General features: G+C 40.5%; 1 protein-coding gene across 5 annotated transcripts in view; it reads right to left on the reverse strand.

The window, feature by feature from the left end:
* The window catches only part of fam184ab (family with sequence similarity 184 member Ab), a 151520-nt gene that overhangs the window by 58400 nt on the left and 74054 nt on the right, over nt 1-19066 (reverse strand). For all 5 annotated transcript variants that reach the window (XM_060850857.1, XM_060850850.1, XM_060850840.1 and 2 more), the window contains exon 7: nt 51-212. In XM_060850857.1, the coding sequence (XP_060706840.1) occupies nt 51-212 (162 nt within the window). The remainder of the gene's footprint in view (nt 1-50; nt 213-19066) is intronic.

Genomic DNA, 19066 nt, shown 5'->3' on the forward strand with positions numbered 1-19066 from the left:
TTTAAAAATGGAAATGTAGGAATTGTTAACTACAATGTAGTCATTAGTACTTGCACGGTTGAAAGGGAATCACTTGTCTGCCTGAGTTTGACCCTGGTAGAATCCAGATCTTTTTGTAGTTTTTCCTGCGCATCCTTCAGGCTGGAAATATGTCCTTCAGCTGATCCTAGGCCTTGTTCACTCTTCTTCACAAGGTCTTGCAAACGGTACACCTAGTAAAACAGAAAACGCATTTATCATTGACCTAACAAGTACTAATGCTTACCAAAAGAACTTCAAAAAAGAGCAGTGTTCATTAATCCTGTGCCTTTTTCTGATCCAGACTTTGCTGCTGATTTCCTTTCTTATTTGTTGACATGAAATGATCTCAACAATGGAAAAAGTGATAAAAGCATATATTTTCACAGATCCCGACTCTATATTCAGATAGACTGTAAGGTTTCTGATTTGATACTGAACATTAGGGATAGAATTTTCACAGAAATTCTCTCACTGCTACTTTGGTAGATATTTTGCAGAGATAGCCACTTTTCTTGTACTGTCAGGATTTCCATTATTCTTCTCTCAAGTTGTCACAGTGGAAAGGAAAACTTCCATCTTTACTATTTTATGGTTCATATTCCTTTCGATTTAAATATTACTCTTGCAAATTACATTCCAAGTGAGCACATTATTTTTTAAGAGATCTCATTATAACCACTTTGAGTTTATTTTCTCAATTATGCAACAAATATTAACATTTCCAAGACATTAAAAAACCAAAATGAGCTTGGGTTGATTTCCCTTTTCTGCAAAAACAAGATAATGCATATTTCTGGGCTTGCAGGTATCAAATTCTAGGTAAACCCTTCATCAAAACCCATTGATATTCCAATTCACCGACCGCAAGACATATACAACAACCAACCAGCTCTGACAAATATGAGAAGAAAGGTTGCTATGAAAACAATGCTGATCTTTCCTTTCTTCTCAGATAAGCTCCTCCATCTTCAGAGTGAGAAGAACAGATCAAAGTGGAATACTCTCCACTTGCTGGATGGGTACAGCTCCAACAACACTCATTAAGCTTGACACCATCCAGAACAAAGCAACCCGCTTGATTGGCACCACGTCTACAAACATTCAATCCCTCCACCACCGGTGCTCAGTGTGTACTATCTACAAAATCCACTTCAAAAATTCACCAAAGATCCTTACATAGCACCTTCCAAATCCATGACCACTTCCATCTAGAAGGACAAGGGCAGCAGGTACTTGGGAACACGACCACTTGCTAGTTCAACTCCAGACCACTCACCACCCTGTCTTGGAAATATACCGCTGTTTCTTCACAGTCGCTGGGTCAAAATTCCAGAATTCCCTCCCTACTGGCATTGTTGGTCAACCCAGAGCAAGTGGACTGCAGCAATTCTCGGCAGTTCACCACCCACCTTCTCAAGGGCAAATAGGGATGAGCTATCAATGCTGGTAAGCCAGCGATACCCAAGTCCCACAAATGAATTTTAAAAATCCAAAGATGCTATGTGGGTTGGAATGACTTATCCATCTCTTCTCAAAGGAACAAGTCCACTATGGAATGACTGGTAGCATTTTTTAACAGATTTCAGCCAGATTATAAGATTGCAAATGCAGTATTGTTAAAGTCCTAAAATCTCACCTCAGTAATGTACTTCTCCATGGTATGAATAAAGAAAGATTAAAAGGAACAGAAGCAGACCATTAATCCCACTGAATCTTACCTGCCATTCAACATGATCATGACCGACTGAAAACTTCAATACTTTTTATCCACCTCATCCACATCCATCAAAGTTTTACCTGCACATCCACTAATATCATTTATTGTATCCACTGCTCCCGATGAGGTCTCCTCTACATTGGGGAGACTGGGCGCCTCCTAGCAGAGCGCTTTAGGGAACATCTCCGAGACACCCGCACCAATCAACCACACCGCCCCGTGGCCCAACATTTCAACTCCCCTTCCCACTCTGACAAGGACATGGAGGTCCTGGGCCTCCTTCACCGCCGCTCCCTCACCACCAGACGCCTGGAGGAAGAACACCTCATCTTCCGCCTCGGAACACTTCAACCCCAGGGCATTAATGTGGACTTCAACAGTTTCCTCATTTCCCCTTCCCCCACCTCACCCTAGTTCCAAACTTCTAGCTCAGCATTGTTCCCATGACTTGTTCGGACTTGTCCTACCTGCCTATCTTCTTTTCCACCTTTGCACTCCACCCTCTCCTCCCTGACCTTTTCCACCTTCATCCCCTCCCCCACTCACCTATTATACTCTATGCTACTTTCTCCCCACCCCCACCCTCCTCTAGCTTGTCTCTCCACGCTTCAGGCTCTCTGCCTTTATTCCTGACGAAGGGCTTTTGCCCGAAACGTCGATTTCGCTGCTCCTTGGATGCTGCCTGAACTGCTGTACTCTTCCAGCACCACCAGTCCAGAATCTGATTTCCAGCATCTGCAGTCATTGTTTTTAACCACATAACTTTATGCATCATTAGGAATCAGAAATCTATCAATTTCTACCTTCGTTATACACAAAGACTATGCATCCACAGCCCCCTGTAGTAAAGAATTCTCAAGGTTCACAAGTGACTAAAACTATAAAAGTTGCCTCAATCTGGATTGAGGTGGCACTTTCCTTTTGTTTTAGACTACCCAACCAGGAGAAACATCTTACCTGTATCTACCATGTATATCTCTTCCAATATTTTGTAAGTCTCACTGAGATTATCTCTCATTCTTCAAAACTCTAGAGCATATAGCAGCGGTTTAACCAAACTCTCTTCATAGGATAGGCCTGCTGTCCTGAGAACAACTCTTAACTTTGGTTGCATTCTCTCTATGGCAATAGTATTTTTCCTGAGGTAAGGAGACCAAAACTGCACATTGTATTCTGGGTGCGATCTAATTAAGCTTCTTTATAACTCAAGCATATTCAGGAGCTGGTAATACAGAAGACTGTGTGAGACAACTACACAGCACTTTATTAAACAACAAACATAAAATAGTGTGGTGAAACTGTCTTCACAAAATGAATCTTTTCAGGAAAAATAGAAAAATACAACCTTGTTACTAACAGCGAATTCAGTTTTAAATTCAAAACATTGTCACAATAAAATAATTAATCATGATATCTATTAGTTGTTGATTAGTTTTTGTCAAGGAATTATGCTAATAGTTAGCAAGTAAACTGTCCTTGATGACAGAATTACAATGCCAAGCCTCAATAGTCACACTTTTAGTGTAAGAGACGCTAGAATATATCCAGAGAGTCTGAAATTTCAACTGTGTTTTAAACATTTGTGTTTCTTGAGGTTGCGTAACAATTTCTTATACGGGGGTGCTAACTTGTTGTCATTTGAGCTCAGTCTTTTTTTTCAAATAATGTTGCATCCCTCAACTATTGTGCTTGAATTCTAAGAAATTGAGTGTAGGAGTAAGCTGCAAGCTTGAACGTGGTCAAATTTCAGTTCTCACCTTTTTCTTCCAAGATTTTAATGCAATTCTCGGTTGAGCTAGTCTTATGAAAAAAAATCAGTTGATTATGGTTTCGAACTAAAATCATCAGGATCAAATATTACATCGTGATAGTCATTGTGAGAGTTTGCGGGAAAAAAAACAGGAATTCCATATGAAATTGAATATATTTCTAATCAGATATGACTCAAACAGTTTAAGCTGCTGCCCTTGGCTTTGGATTGTGAAGTATACTTATATATATGTTTAGTTCACAGGAAAAGATCTTTTAACCATATAATCTCTTATTATTACTGAATTACTTTTTGCCTCATAGTTCAGATTCATAACACATGCAAATCAGCTAAAAGGCTGAACTACATGAATAAACAGGGCGAATTATACCAAGGTATAATTCTTGGGAGGGGATCTTGTGGTGCAGTGGTACTGTCCCAAACTCTATATCAGAAGGCCTGGGGTCAAGTTCCACCTGCTTCAAAGATGTGTCATAAAATTTCTGAACAAGTTAATTTTAAAAATAGGTATCTTTAGATAGTTATGCCCAGATTTTGCAGCTATGATGTCAGCTATGCTTCTTTCATTATTCTGGAAAACAAAATCTGCACATGCATAAAGGTGGAAATCCAGAAATTACCACTAACACCATGCTCCTCCGTGGGGTGCCCAGTTGCAATCTTTGTGCAATCAATTTAGATTTACCCAATTGATATGAACTTCATTTGATGCACTATTCTTGCAACAAGATTGAAATGTGCTAAATGAGATTCAAAGGTTTTAACCATGCATCAATAACAATTACTAAACACCATGTGAGTGACCTGCCATAAGAGTATTTAGATTTATTTTTAAATCTATTTTTCTTTCAAAAATACCTTAACCCATGTGTATGTCTTAATCTTAACTTCTCCTGCGACAGAATTATTCAAAAGTAAAAAAATTATCAGTGCTTTTTACTCCCAAGTTTATGATTTGAAAATATTCTAATCTGATTAAATGGCTGACCTAATGATTTTACAGTTATTATATACCATAGATACCCAACACATGGCCCTAGATTCAAAGTCACATTGGAATAGAGGAAATCAACAATTCCATAAGTTTGCAAACATCCTTCTTTAAGTTCAATAGGAAAACTGTCCCTTCATTGTTACTGTGAAATTCAGGCCTTTAGTATTGCCAGCCTTTTTGCTCACAGTTCTCTCATAATCACTGCCCTCTCAGCACCGACACATGAAACGTATCTGTCACCAATAAGTTTATTCCAGCACCAAGACCTTCCGAATTATAAACATATATTTTTCTGGCCCAAAATTATATCGTATTAATCAAATAAGACCTTCCTTCACTCGTAAACAAAAAACATGCAATTTTACTTTTTGCAATTCTTTGAGAAAGTGACACAAAAGGTGGATGAAGGTAAAGTGGTAGATGTGGTGTATATGGACTTCAGTAGGCGTTTGATAAAGTTCCACACAGTAGGCTATTGAACAAAACATGGAGTTTCAGGATTGAAGGTGATTTAGCGGTTTGGATCAGAAATTGGCGAACTGAAAGAAGACAGAGGGTGGTGGCTGATGGGAAATGTTCATCCTGGAGCTCAGTTACCAATGTTGTGCCGCAAGGATCTGTTTTGGGGCCACTCTGTTTGTCATTTTTATAAATGATCTGCATGTGGGCATAGAAGGATGGGTTAGTAAATTTGCGGATGACACTAAGGTAGACAGAGTTGTGGATAGTACCGAAGGATATTGTGGGTTACAGAGGGACATAGATAAGATGCAGAGCTGGACTGAGGAGTGGCAAATGGAGTTACATGTGGAAAAGTGAGGTAGTTCACATCAGAAGAAATAACAGGAATGCAGAGTACTGGGCAAATGGTAAAATTCTTGGCAATGTAGATGAACAGAGAGATCTCAGCGTCCTGGTGCATAAATCTATGGGCAGCACGGTAGCTCAGTGGTTAGCAATGCTGCCAGGGTCCCTGGTTTGATTCCAGCCTCAGGGGACTGTCTGTCTGTGTGGAGTTTGCACATTCTTCCCTTGGCAGCGTGGGTTTCCTCGGGGTGCTCCGGTTTCCTCCCACAGTCCAAAGATGTGCAGGTCAGGTGAACTGGCGATGTTAAATTGTCCCTAGTGCTAGCTGCATTAGTCAGAGGGAAATGGGTCTGAGTGGATTAATCTTCAGAGGGTCATTATGGACTTGTTGGGGGCCTGTTTCCATGCTGTAGGGAATCTAATCTAATCTAAATCCCTGCAAGTTGCCATCAGGTTGATAGGGTTGTTAAGAAGGCATATGGTGTAGGTTTGCTCGCTGAACTGTAGGTTTGATATCCGGACGTTTCATTACCTGGCTAGGTAACATAATCAGTGGCGACCTCCAAGTGAAACAACGCTGTTGTCTCCTGCTTTCTCTTTGTATCTTTCTCCTGGATGGGGTTCCTGGGGTTTGTGGTGATGTCATTTCCTTTTCGTTTTCTGAGGGGTTGATAGATGGCATCTAGATCTATGTGCTTGTTTATGGCATTGTGGTTGGAGTGCCAGGCCTCTTGGAATTCTCTGGCATATCTTTGCTTAGCCTGTCCCAGGATAGATGTGTTGTCCCAGTCAAAATGGTGTTTTTTTTCATCTGTGTGTAAGGCTATGAGGGAGGGGTCGTGTCTTTTTGTGGCTAGCTGGTGTTCATGTATCCTGGTGGCTAACTTTCTACCTATTGGTCCTACGTAGTGTTTGTGGCAGTCCTTGCATGGAATTTTATAGATAACGTTGGTTTTGTCCATGGGCTGTACTGGGTCTTTTAAGTTTGTTAGTTTCAAAAGTGACTACTGAGACCCCTCGGAATCCTAGTAGTACACAAACCCACCAACACTCTCAAACAAAAACTAACAGGTAATGAAATGTCTGGTTATCAAACCTACAGCTCAGCGAGCAAACCTACACCCTAAACCTCAACCTGAGCTACAAACCTTGCGAAGAAAGCATATGATGTGTTGGTGTTTATTGGTAGGGGGACAGAGATTAGGATCCACGAGGTCATGCTTCAGCTGTACAAGACACAGGTAAGGCCACACCTGGAGTGTTGCGTGCAGTTCTCTTCACCACAATATAGGAAGGATGTGGAAGCTTTGGAAAGGGTTCAGAGGAGATTTACTAGGATGTTGCCCAGTAAGAAAGGAAGGACTGAAGGAACTGAGGCTGTTTTCGGTGGAGAGAAGAAGGTTGCAAGGTCACTTAATTGAGCCGTACAAGATAATTAGAGGGTTAGATAGGATGGACAGTGAGAGCCTTTTTCCTTGAGTGGTGAAGGCTAACACAAGGGGACATAGTGTTAAATTGAGGGGTGATAGATTTAGGACAGATATTAGGGATAGTTTCTTCACTAAGAGAGTAGTAGTGGTGTGGAACGGCCTGCCTGCAACAGTAGTAGACTTGGTGACATTAAGGACATACATATGGATAATAATCGAACGGTGTAGGTTAGATGGGCATCAGATTATTTTCACAGGTTGGTGCAACATCACGGGCCGCAGGGCTTGTACCGCGCTGTAACATTCTGTGTTCTAATTGTTCAGAGAAAAGGCTAGAAACTGGCACCTTATACTTGCAGAGGGTCTTACAATGAATAACTATATTTGCAAAATCTCTGAGAAGGGAATAAATATTTACAGGAAAACCCCAATACAATGTTATACATTGTTATAACAATGCAAATGATTAGAGATGTGCATATACGTTTCTATTATATTTATTGACGAAACAATTGGGAACTTGAAACAAACCAACCATCAATATCTTTAGCTAGTTAGTCATCAGGGAATTGGGATGAGATAACAATTAGTTTATCTGTCCAATATTTATTTATTAATTTCAAAGCTGACTGAAATAATAATCAATTTCCTCTAACTCTTTTTGGCTCTACCTTCCTGCCTGATCCCATCCTGCCAATTTTGTTTTGTGTCCACTTTTGGTCTGCATTCCTAATCCATCCCATCACTATTCTTGTCTGGTCATTTCAAGTTTGAGTGTTCTTTTAATCAACTCACAGCACCCTGTATCTCTCCTGACATTTTCCAAAAGTCACAACAACACAACAAAATTATTCTGAATACACTCAATGAATTTACAAACTTATTTTGTCCAATCAACATGGAGATTAAAGACACCTAAGATTATTGTACACAGTAAAAAATCACAACACCAGGTTATAGTCCAACAGATTTAATTGGAAGCACACTAGCTTTTGGAGCGACGCTCCATCATCAGGTGATTGTGGAGAGCTCGATCGTAACACGGAATTTATAGCAAATATTTGCAGTGTGATGTAACTGAAATTATACATTGAAAAATTGATTGTCTGTTAAGCCTTTCATCTGTTAGAATACAGTGATAGTTTCACTTCTTTCATGTGTAAATCACAAAACCCTTTTTAAAGTTGCATTCTGAGTTAGCTGCTAACAATGGTGATAGCTAGACAATATGTTGAAGGTGTCGGCCCCCTGTGTTCTCTGTCTATGACCTGATGTTTAGATTGATTCTAATCTAATAAGTGAGATAACAGTGTTTTACATAAATTCATGCAGTTTTTGAGCTCAGAGTTCTACATGAATATATGCAGTTTTTGAGCAAAGTGCAATGTAACTCTGCAATAAAAATTCACCACACAAACTATATGTGTGCATGTGGGTCTTTGTCTGTCTGAGGTGGGGGTTGTGAGTGTGAGAAAGTGAGTGTTTGTGTGTGTGTGTGTGTATATGTATAGTGGGTGCAGAGTGTCTTAAGTCTGCGAGGGGGTGCATGTGTGAGCGTGGGAATGTGCGTGTGGGTGTCTGTGTGTACCTGTGTGTGTGTGTAGGAATATCTGAGTGTGTGTGTAGTGCAATGGTGATCACCTGTAATGTGACATGAACCCAAGGTCCCGGTTAAGGCCCTCCCTATGGGTATCGAACTTAGCTATCAGCCTCTGCTCGGCTACTTTCCTCTGCTGCCTGTCCCGAAGTCCACCTTGGAGAACGGTCACCCAATGTCTGAGGCTGAATGTCCTGGACCACTGACATTGAAAAATTGATTGTCTGTACACCCCAGTCCAACACCGGCATCTCCAAATCTAGATTATTGTAGTAAGATATTTGCATGCCTCATTTTTACATGATGTATACGCTATTTTATAGTGTTGCTATTGTTAACAGTTTCATGAACTACGTCCATCAATAGCTTTCCTTCATTGGCTTAGCTCCACCCAATCTGATTCTACATACCGTATCTTGACCTTGTGAAGCAAGATCACTTCAACCTAATCTCCCCCTTAACAGAGCTACTCGAACTCCATGTTCTTTCTTCCTTCCTCTTCAAATATCAAATACTTTTGAATATTCAGGTCCCAGCCTTGCTCCCCTTTATAATCACATTTCTGTTATGATTATCATATCATAGTCATTGATTTCTGTTTGTGCAATCAAGTCATCCAAATTATTCTGAATTCAGCAAGAAAAACGGTTTAAAACAAAGGCTTTCAATTCTGCCTCACTCCAATTGGATTTGGAGGGATGATTATCAGATTTTGGGCCTGCTGACTATGAAATGCAACATTTTCTGCCAGGTAGGTTGAATCAAAGGCATTAGCAGAGAAAGAAATGGAAGAGCACCAGAAAGGCAATGACGGCCAAATGCTTAACAATTCCGAGCTGCACACCACTGCAACTCACAGATCACCCATGTACTCTGTTCTAAAGTTCAACTCAATTAGCCTCACAAAAACAGAAAGCACTGGCTTTCAACTTCATGCTGGATTCATCCAAGTGCAGCGTATCAATTGTGACATTGTGGCCTGCAAGCTTTGTGAGATCCATTAACTGGAAGGACATCTACTCACTTGATGTCCAACTAGTCTAAGACTATAAGAATTTCTTCACGTGCATGCTCATTTTCTTGCCTGCTACTATGACTTATTCATCCTCCACAAGTCCAGGCTGCCTGAGAATTTCACTTGTGTGAAAAGATTTTAAGGGACATCCTTTAAAGAAAATGTTATTCATTGACCTTTGGGAGTCACAGGCAGAAACAAAAGCTAATAAAAACAAGTAATTTATTTGGCAGGACAATTACTGATCTGACTATTAGACTTCTGATCAGATAATTCTGATATCTGGACTGGTCAATTGATATTTTCAACTCTCTTTCAATTTCATTGTGGTAGTATGAGCCTTGAGGACAGTAAGGCCTGAGAAGCAAATATCTCGGGAGGATGAGCTGGAAGTGAGAAAGAAGGCAAAGGAAGATCGCCATCAACAGAGAGGTTCCCTGCTGCACGTCTGCCAACTTTCAGGAGGAGGACCTCAATCTTCTCCTTCAACATTCCCTATAATGGGCTGCATAATATTGTTAAAAAACATGTACACCTCATGAGCCTTCGTGCAAACCATGACCACAAAACCAGTCATTCTAAAGAGTCAGTCAGTCAGTTCATAGCACTGGAGTTCCACCTTCTGATTGAGCGCAAGTTCAGTATAAGAATGCAGCAGGATGCTGGCTCAGGGAAGAGGAAGAGGCCAGCTCACAACTCAGAAGTTCTAGGAGTGGGGAGTTTATAGTTTATCATATGTAGTGACCCAGAAGACCAAGCAACACAAGATCGAGGAAGCAGGAGATAATGCAAGTAGCAAGTAACATCCTTTCTCCATGATTTTAAAGTTGTTTTCTTGATTAAAAAAAATTAAATTATGTCCAAAGAAACGCAAAGGAATCTTCAAGCTCCATATAAAACAAATCCTGTGCATATTTCAAAAAGAAATGCCTTTCCAAGAGCAACAAAATTGAAATGCCATCTCCAGCACATTTACAGAAGATACAAACTGTGAAACCAACAATGTCCTATGTACCAAAACAAAAACAGAAATTGGTGGAGAAACTCAGCAGATCTGGTAGGATCTGTGGGAAGAAAGCAGAATTAACATTTCGAGTCTGGTGACTTTTCATCAGAACTGTTCATAGCTGGGAAAAAGTGATATTTATGATGAAGCCAAAGTAGGGTGAAGGAGAGGGGTGAGCACATAGGTGGAGACACAGACCAGACAGAGAGAGACATGAAAGTGGTAGGCAAACAAAGAAATTATGGCTAGTAAACTAGGACAGAAAAAAGCTGAATAAGTGATAATAAGAGCTAAGAGTGCAAAAATAGGTCAGCTGTGCTGAATGCAACTTATAAAATGTGATAAAAGTATGTGTGAATGGGTGACTGTGCTAGAGCAACACATGTCAAAACAGGGCCAGGTGTGGGATGTCTGAAAAAAACATGAAAAGATATCAGGCTGTGAACATATTGAACTCGATACTGGGTCTGAGAGACTGCAGAGTTCCTTGCACTAAGGCTCACTGGAACACTGCAGCACATCTACAACAAACTTCGGAGAAAGACTGTGATGTTTGTCTTTTTAACTTTGCTACTTGCTTTTCTGACCTATGATTATATTGTGTATAGCTGTAATATAACTTTTTCTCGATTTCTGTAACTAAAGATTGTACCTAGGAACCTTTACACCTATGATGGCACTGTAAGTGACGACTTATAAATTTTTCACTGTATTCATTGAGTACATGTGACAATTAAGCTTATTGAATTAAATTCAATTGGAAGCTCAAGGTCATTTTTCAAGTTAGAACATAGATGTCCTGCAAAGCAGTCAGCCAACCTGTGTTTCATATCTCTCATGTAGAGGGAACCACATTGTGAACAGCAAATACAGTGGATTACATTGAATTAAGCATAGGTGATTCACCTGGAAGATATGTTTGGGGCCTTGGGCGGTGAGGATGAAGTAAACGAGCACATGCTACATCTTCTGCCATTGCAAGGAAAGATGCTAGAGCTGTCGGCACATGTTGAGAGTGAAGGAGGACTGGACCAAGGTGTCCAAGCGGGAATGGGCCATGTGTAAGGCTGACAAGGGAGGGGAGGAGAATGTGTGTTGGTTGCAGCATTCCATTGGAGGTGACAGAAATGGCAGCTTACAATCCTTTGGATGCAGCTTATCCAACCTACCATTTGAACTCAAACCCTCCATTTCTGGCAACATCCTAGTAAATCTTTTCTGAATCTTCTCCAATTTAATAACATCCTTCCTAAAGCAGGGCAACCAGAACTGTACATGTACTCCAAAATAGGCCTCATCAACATCATGTACAACCTCAACATTCCAAATCCCATATGCAAAGATCTGAGCAATGAAAGCAAGCGTGCTACATGCCTGTCTACATGTGATGCAAACTTCAAAGAACTTTGTACCTTATCCTCTCGATATCTCTGCTCTCCAAGTCTACGCAGGGCCTTACCATTAATTATGTAAGTCCTGCCCTTTTCTGTTTTACTAAAATGCAACAGCCCATGGTTATCCAAATTAAACTCCACCCGGCCACTCCTCAGCCCACTGAGCCAATTGATCAAGATCTCTTTGTAATCTTAGATAACCTTCTTCACTGTGACAGAGATGGAGAAACTGGGAGAATGGAATAGAGAAATTACAGGAAGTTGGGTGTGAGGATTTATAGTTGAAGGAACTGTGGGAATTGAATCAAAATGACTTGAATTAGCCTTATTGTCACATGTACTCAAATGAGCACATTGAAAAGTTGATAACTCATCACAGCAACATCCAGGTACAAAGTAACCACTTCTTCAGTTACAAGATTAGTTACAGTGTGACAATGCCCCCAACACACAGCGCCATCTTAGGTGTCAGTAGGTTTGCAGTGTATTTTGGCGACCAGTCTATCCCGAGACATGGGAACAGAGATGTCGAGGAAGGGGAAATGAGGAGTTGGAAATGAACTAGGTGAAGGTGAGGGAAGACTGGAAATAGGAAGTGAAAACGATAAAAGAGAGAGGGAAGCAGCACCAAGGATGTCATCGATATACCAAGAAAGAGTTGAGAGTGGGAGCCGAGTCGGACTGGAACAAGGAATGTTCCATATATCCCACAAAGACACAGGCATAACTGGGGCCAATGCTGGTACCCATGGCCACAGCTTTGACTTGAAGAAAGTGACAAGAATTAAAGGAGAAGTTGTTCAAAGCAAGGACGAGCTCAGCCAGGTGGAGGAGGGTAGTGGTGGATGAGGACAGCTCAGGCCTTTATCGAGGAAGTAGTGGTGGGCCCAGAGCATCCTGATGAGGGATGTGCATGTAAAGGGATTTGCACATTCATGGAGGATACGGCTGCAGCCTGTAAACTGGAAATTCTGAAACTGACATACAAATAAGGGGATTGGAAAGGGGAGAAAAAAATTGAATCAAGGGAGGAAGAAATAAGCTCTGTAGGGCAGGAACAAGCAGAAGCAATGGATCTGCCTGGGCAGTCCTGATTGTGGTTTTTGAGAAGGCAAAAAGAGGGCTGTACAGAGTTGGGGGACAATGAACTCAGAGGCAGCAGTAAGGAGATTTCCAGATGAGATGAGGTTTGTGACAATCGTGGCCTGATGTTCAATGGTGGGATCATGGTCCAAGGGAAGACTGGAGATGGTGTCTAAGGTTTGGCACTTAGTGTCCACAATGTAGAGGTCAGTACACAAGACAACAGCACCACCCTTGCCAGCAGACCCAATTACAAAGTCAGGGTTGGATCTGAGATCATGGAGCGCAGTCAGTTCAAAGGAAGATAGGTTGAAATGGGTAAGGTCGGGGGCACAGAAATTGAAGTCACTAATATCACATCAACAATTCTCAACAATCAGATCAAGCTCAAGTAAAACGCCAAAAAAGATAGGTGGAGAGAGAGTATTGGAGGCAGGTGAAGGAGTCCGAGAGATTGGGAGAGGAATCCTCTCTGAAGAAATAGGCATGGAGGTGACAGAAGAAAAGTTCAATGTCAGGCTGTGCCTAAAACTCATTGAGATGGGAGTGCAGGGGGATAAAATTAAGATCTATGCTGAGGACAGAACATTCAACATCAGAGAGTGGAAAGTCAAAGGAATAAATAGTGGAATTAGGGAAAAGGATGGAGTCAGAAGGAAGGGGAGATGAGCAATATTCCTGAAGTTGTTCCAGCTTGTATTCTTTAATGGCCCTGAAAGGAAGAGAAAAAGTTTTCTGTTAATTCTCCAGCTCGCTTGACGAGCTAAGTGAAACTGGGAGGCGGGATGGCTCGGTGACAGAATGAAGTAGTGTTGATGGAGACAAAGGTCGAGAATGTTCATACAGTGGATCGTAGCAATCAGTGTAGGTCTCAGGATACAGAGAGAACAGCTGTCCGAGTAACTTTGTTCATCACATGGATACCCGTGATCCTAAGTGGATTCAAAACACAAAGGATGAAACTTCAGTGGAAATCCACGTGGCTGAGTCTGATCCAGAGGCAGTCACGGAGGAATGTGATGTGGCTATGGAAGTTGAGTTTTGGCAAAGACTTTGTCAATTACCAGGAGAGAAAATGAAAATAAAGTTGGAGAATAAAGGTTAAAATGGAAATCCTGCTAAAGAGAGAAGAACTTCTTCAAGATGGACAAAGCTGAAAGAAATGTGGCAGTGAGTTATACACTAAAATAAAGAACTGCAGATGTTGGCGATCTGAAACAAAAAGATAAATTACTGGAAAAACTCAGGTCTGGCAGCATCTGTGAGAACAAAGTAGTGTTAACATTTACCTTTCCTTTTCATATCTCTCTCTCTGGGCTCCATCTCCACCTACTCACTCAACGCTCCCTTTCCCCTTTCCTCCCAATCCCTCCCCCAGTTCGGCTTTAGCATAAATACTACATTTTCCTAGCTACTAATAATTCTGATGAAGACTCACTGGACTTAAAATATTCATTCTGGTTTCTTCACACAAATGCTGCCAGACCTGTTGAGTTTTCCCAGCAATTTTTGTTTCAGTTTCAGATTTCTAGTATCCACCATTCTTGGTTTTATTTTAGTGCTCTGTGCATTGTTTGTTCCAGAGTAAATGGTGAGCTCAGCACTGGGAAAAAACAAATTGGATTACCTAAAGCAGCATTTGAACCAAAAAAAAATCCACATAGATTCTGTTATTAATTTATGAAACTACAACAAAAATAGAATTTTACCAGAACATCAGGAGACTGAGAGATGAAGATGGAGTGTACAAAGCACAAAATTGATCAATCCTGATACGGTGAAAGCTCTAATTGCAGTAAAGATGAATATATTCATATTTTCTATGCAAGACATTCAGGTCACGTGGTAAAATATACAGCAATTACTGAGAGCTAATCCAACAATTATACCTTTGAATCTGTGGAGTGAATTAACTTTGTCAAACAGCTTCTTGGTGTATGCCGCAAATCAGATTTTCATACATTAATAGTAGACATGAGCAGAGCTGTTTCAGTATAAAAAGTATTGATTTTGTATATCAAGTTTCAACTAGAATCTGAATTTGTTTGCAACTGTCTATGCAGAAAGTTTGAAACTGAACTGCTTGCAATGGAGTCATACAGAGCTTCTTTGCTTGGAAAGAAAAATGCAATAATGGTATTGCTGAAAATTGAATCGAGCATTTCTCAGAACAGCACTCTTACTCACAGAGGATCTTGGAACAGATCATGCTCAGAAGCAGTCTCAATTGTGCATTATGTTAAAAGAAAAGCTTCTAAGAACATACAATCAAGCGGACAATATTCAGCAGCCACTTGTGAAGAATGGAAAATTCTTCGAATTGTCCGAAGTAACAGTATGTGGTACAGTGGTATTTTGACCTCTGAATGAAGTGAAGTGGCAGTCAAGACACTTAGCAGTTTTGCATTCATGCATTTACTGCAATGTCTTGATCAAAGACTGCACTGAGCAAATGAATAATTGCAACAACCTAATAAACAAACAGTGCCTAAAAATGTTCACAAAAGCACAATATCATGTTGCACTGACAGTTCTGAACAATGATCCAAGTAAACTGTCTACACTGTACAAATTCTTTCAAAGCTATTCAATTTGCAAAGGACAAGATCAACAAACTAAAGCAAAACAAAGAAGTGTGGATGCTGGTCTCTGGATTCAAAATGTTAACAAAACATTTTCTTCCGAAAGATGCTGCCATACCTGCTGAGGCTCTCTACCAATTTCTGTTTTTGCTTCAATAAACTGAAGACTCTGCTGAGTATCTTTATTGAAGTTAAAAAGGTTCTGGTCGTTCTAGGCAATTATGTTGACACTGATACAATTGATTCAACTCCTTTGTGACTATTTGGATAGCAGATTTCAGGAAGAGTAATGACTGAAGTGGTATGCATTTTAATCAGGCTGCAAATGCCAACATAACTGATAATGAATTTAATATCAAAATATCAAATTATATGAATATCAAAATATTTCACTCTTATACAAACTATAAAGCAAGTGTGGCCATAAAGAAATGTGAACAATACTCCAATTATAAATTTATGTTTGTGGAAAAAGTCTAGACAGATTCTATTCAGACAGATTTGATAGAGTCAACCAGTTTCAAGAAATGTCCATTCATCTGGGCAGTTGTGCAACATCTTAGACATCAAGTGCTGACTGTGAGTATGGATTCAGCCTAATGAGTTTGATAAAATAGATGACTTGAACAACCTGTCGCAAAGTAAGTCATACCTTTCATCCAAACAAAATATCAACCAAGATACAGTAAACAATTAAGATTAAAATATCACGGATGCAGGAAGTTTAAAACAAACACCTAGAATGTTGGAGAAACTCAGCAAGTCTGGCAGCATCTGTGGAAAGGAAGAAAAAGAGTTAAAACTTGAAGTTAGTATAACTTCTCTTCAGAGTTGGAGAAGTGGAGAACTGGAGTTCTGAAGAAGAGTCATATTGAACTCAAAAGATTCATTCTGTTTTGCTCACCAGACACTTGCTGAATTTCCCCAGTGTTATTTGTGTTTGTTGCAATATGCTGTCACTGGGCAGGTAGAAAAGATGTAACTGCAAAATAGTGGCACGAGTGCTACTTGGAAAGGTTTAAACTAGAGTGGCAGATCAGCAATTAGAGGGATTGAGGGGAAGGTAGATGTTCACACCAGTAAATCAGAAAGAAAGAAAGAACAGGTAGAGACAGATAAATGAACACAATGATACTAACGGGCTGAAGTATGTTTATTTCAACATAAGAAGTATTATAGGTAAGGCAGATAAGCTTAGAGCCTGGCTCACTACATGGGACTATAATGCTATGGCCACTCCAGAGACTTAGTCTTGATTGGGACAGGACTGGCTGCTCAAAGCTCCAGGATTTCATTGTTGACTACAGAGAGGAAGGAGGAGTTGCATTATTAATTAGGGAGATGTTACATCTGCACTCAGAGGATATAGTGGAGGGCTCAATCATTGAGGGAGAGTGAGTGACTTTAACTTCCCCAATATTGACTGGGATTCCTTTAGAGGAAGAGGCTTAGACGGTGCCGGATTTGTTAGGACCATTCAAGAACAGTTCATGAAACAGTATGTAGATAGTCCAACTAGAGAAGGGGCCATACTGGGCCTTGGTTTGGCTATTGAGCCTGGTCAGGCTCAGTGGGAGAGCATTTTGAAAGTAGTGATCACAACTCCTTAAGTTTAAAGATAGCTATGAACAAGGATAAGTCAGGGCCTTGCAGGAAAGTATTAAATTGGGGGAAGGCAAATTATATCACTATTTGGTAGGAGCTAGGGAGTGTTAATTGGGAGGAGCTGTTATCAGGCAAGTCCACATTTGACATGTGGGAATTGTTTCAAGACCAGCTGATGAGCGTTCAAGACCGGCATTTTCGAGAAAGGAAGGACATGGATGGCTAGGTAAGATACTCTTGGATAACAAGGGAGGTTGTGAATTTAGTCAAAAGGGAAAAAGAAGCATATGTAAGGTTTAGGAAGACAAAATCAGACAGTGCCCAAGAGGAATATTATTAAAGCAGGAATGTACTCAAGTAGGAAATTAGAAGAGCAAGACACCATAAAATGACGTTGACAAGAATGATTAAAGAGAATCCTAAAGCTTTCAATAGATACGTTGAAAACAAGAGGATAACTAGAGAAGGTAGGACCACTCAATGATAAAGGAGGGAACTTGTACTTGGAGACAGAGGATCTGGATGAGATCCTAAATGAATATTTTTCGTCGGTATTCACCAGGAGAAGGATACAGAGAATAATTAGATTGATGTGGAGCGTGCTAATATGCTTGGGCATTTTGAGATCAAGAAAGAAGTGGTGTTAATCTCTTGAAGAGCAGTAAGGTGGCTAAGTCCCCAAGGCCCAATAGTATCTATCCCAGTTACTAAGAGGCAAGAAAGGAGATTGCTGGGGCCTTGACCAAGATCTTTGTATCCTAGCTAGCCACTGGAGGGGTCCTAGAGGAATAGCAAGTAACTAATGTTGTGCCTCCGTTCAAGAAAGGAAATAGAGATAATCCAGGAAATTACGGACCGGTGAGTCTTACATCAGTGGTTGGGAAACTATTGGAGAGAATTCTTAGGGATACCATTTATGCACATTTGGAAAAGCATGGCCTTGTGCAAGGCAGATCATGTCTTACTAACTTGATTGAGACTATCGACGAGGTGACGAAGGTGATCGATGAGGGTAGAGCAATGGATGTTGTTTACATGGATTTTAGTAAGGCTTTCAACAAGATCCCTCATGGCAGGCTCATCCAGAAGATTAAGATGCATGGGATCCAAGGTGAGTTGGTTGCATGCATTCAGAATTGGCTTGCCCATAGAATATAGAGCGTAGTAGTGGAAATGTGATTTTCAGGCTGGAAGTCAGTGACTGGAGATGTTCCGAAGGGAACTGTACTGGGCTGTTTGTGAAATATGCAAATAATTTTGATGAAAATGTAGATGGGTGAGTTAGTAAGTTTGCAGATGATACAAAGATCAGAACAGCGATGGATAGTGTAGAAGATTGTCAAAGAGTACAACGTGATGTAGATCAGTTCCAGATATAGACAGAGAAATGGCAGATGGAGTTTAATCCAGGTAAATGTAAGGTGCTGTACTTTGGGAGATCAAACATTAAGGAAAAGTATAAAATTAATGGCAGGACTCTGAACAGCACTGATGTACAGAAGGATCTTGGGGTTCATGTCCATAGCTCTCTGAAAGTGGCCATACAAATAGATGGGTTGGTAGAGAAGGTATATGACGTGCTTGCCTTTTTTGGTCAGGGAATTGAATACAGGAGTCAGGGTGTCAAGCTGTAGCTTTATAAGACTTTGGTTAGGTTACACTTAAGAGTATTGTGTTCACTTATGGTCACCACATTACAGGAAGGAGATGGAGGTTTTAGAAAGGCTGCAGAACAGGTTTACCTGGATGGTGTGTGGATTAGAGGCTATGAGCTACTAGGAGAGACTAGAAGATCTTGGATTGTTATCTCTTGAGTGGGGGAGGATGAGGGAAGACTTGATAGAAGTTAATAAAATTATGTGATGCACAGAAACAGTTAATGGTCAGATAGTTCTTCCCAGAGTTGAAATGTCTAATACTAGGGGGCATGTATTTAAGGTGAGAGGGTCAAAATTCAAAGGGGATGTGAGGGGCATTTTTTTTAAACACAGAGTGTGGTAGGATTTTGGAACGCACTGCTAAGGGTGGTGGTTGAGGCAGACAC

Source organism: Hemiscyllium ocellatum, chromosome 3, assembly GCF_020745735.1.
Source record: "Hemiscyllium ocellatum isolate sHemOce1 chromosome 3, sHemOce1.pat.X.cur, whole genome shotgun sequence".
Lineage (NCBI taxonomy): Eukaryota > Metazoa > Chordata > Chondrichthyes > Orectolobiformes > Hemiscylliidae > Hemiscyllium > Hemiscyllium ocellatum.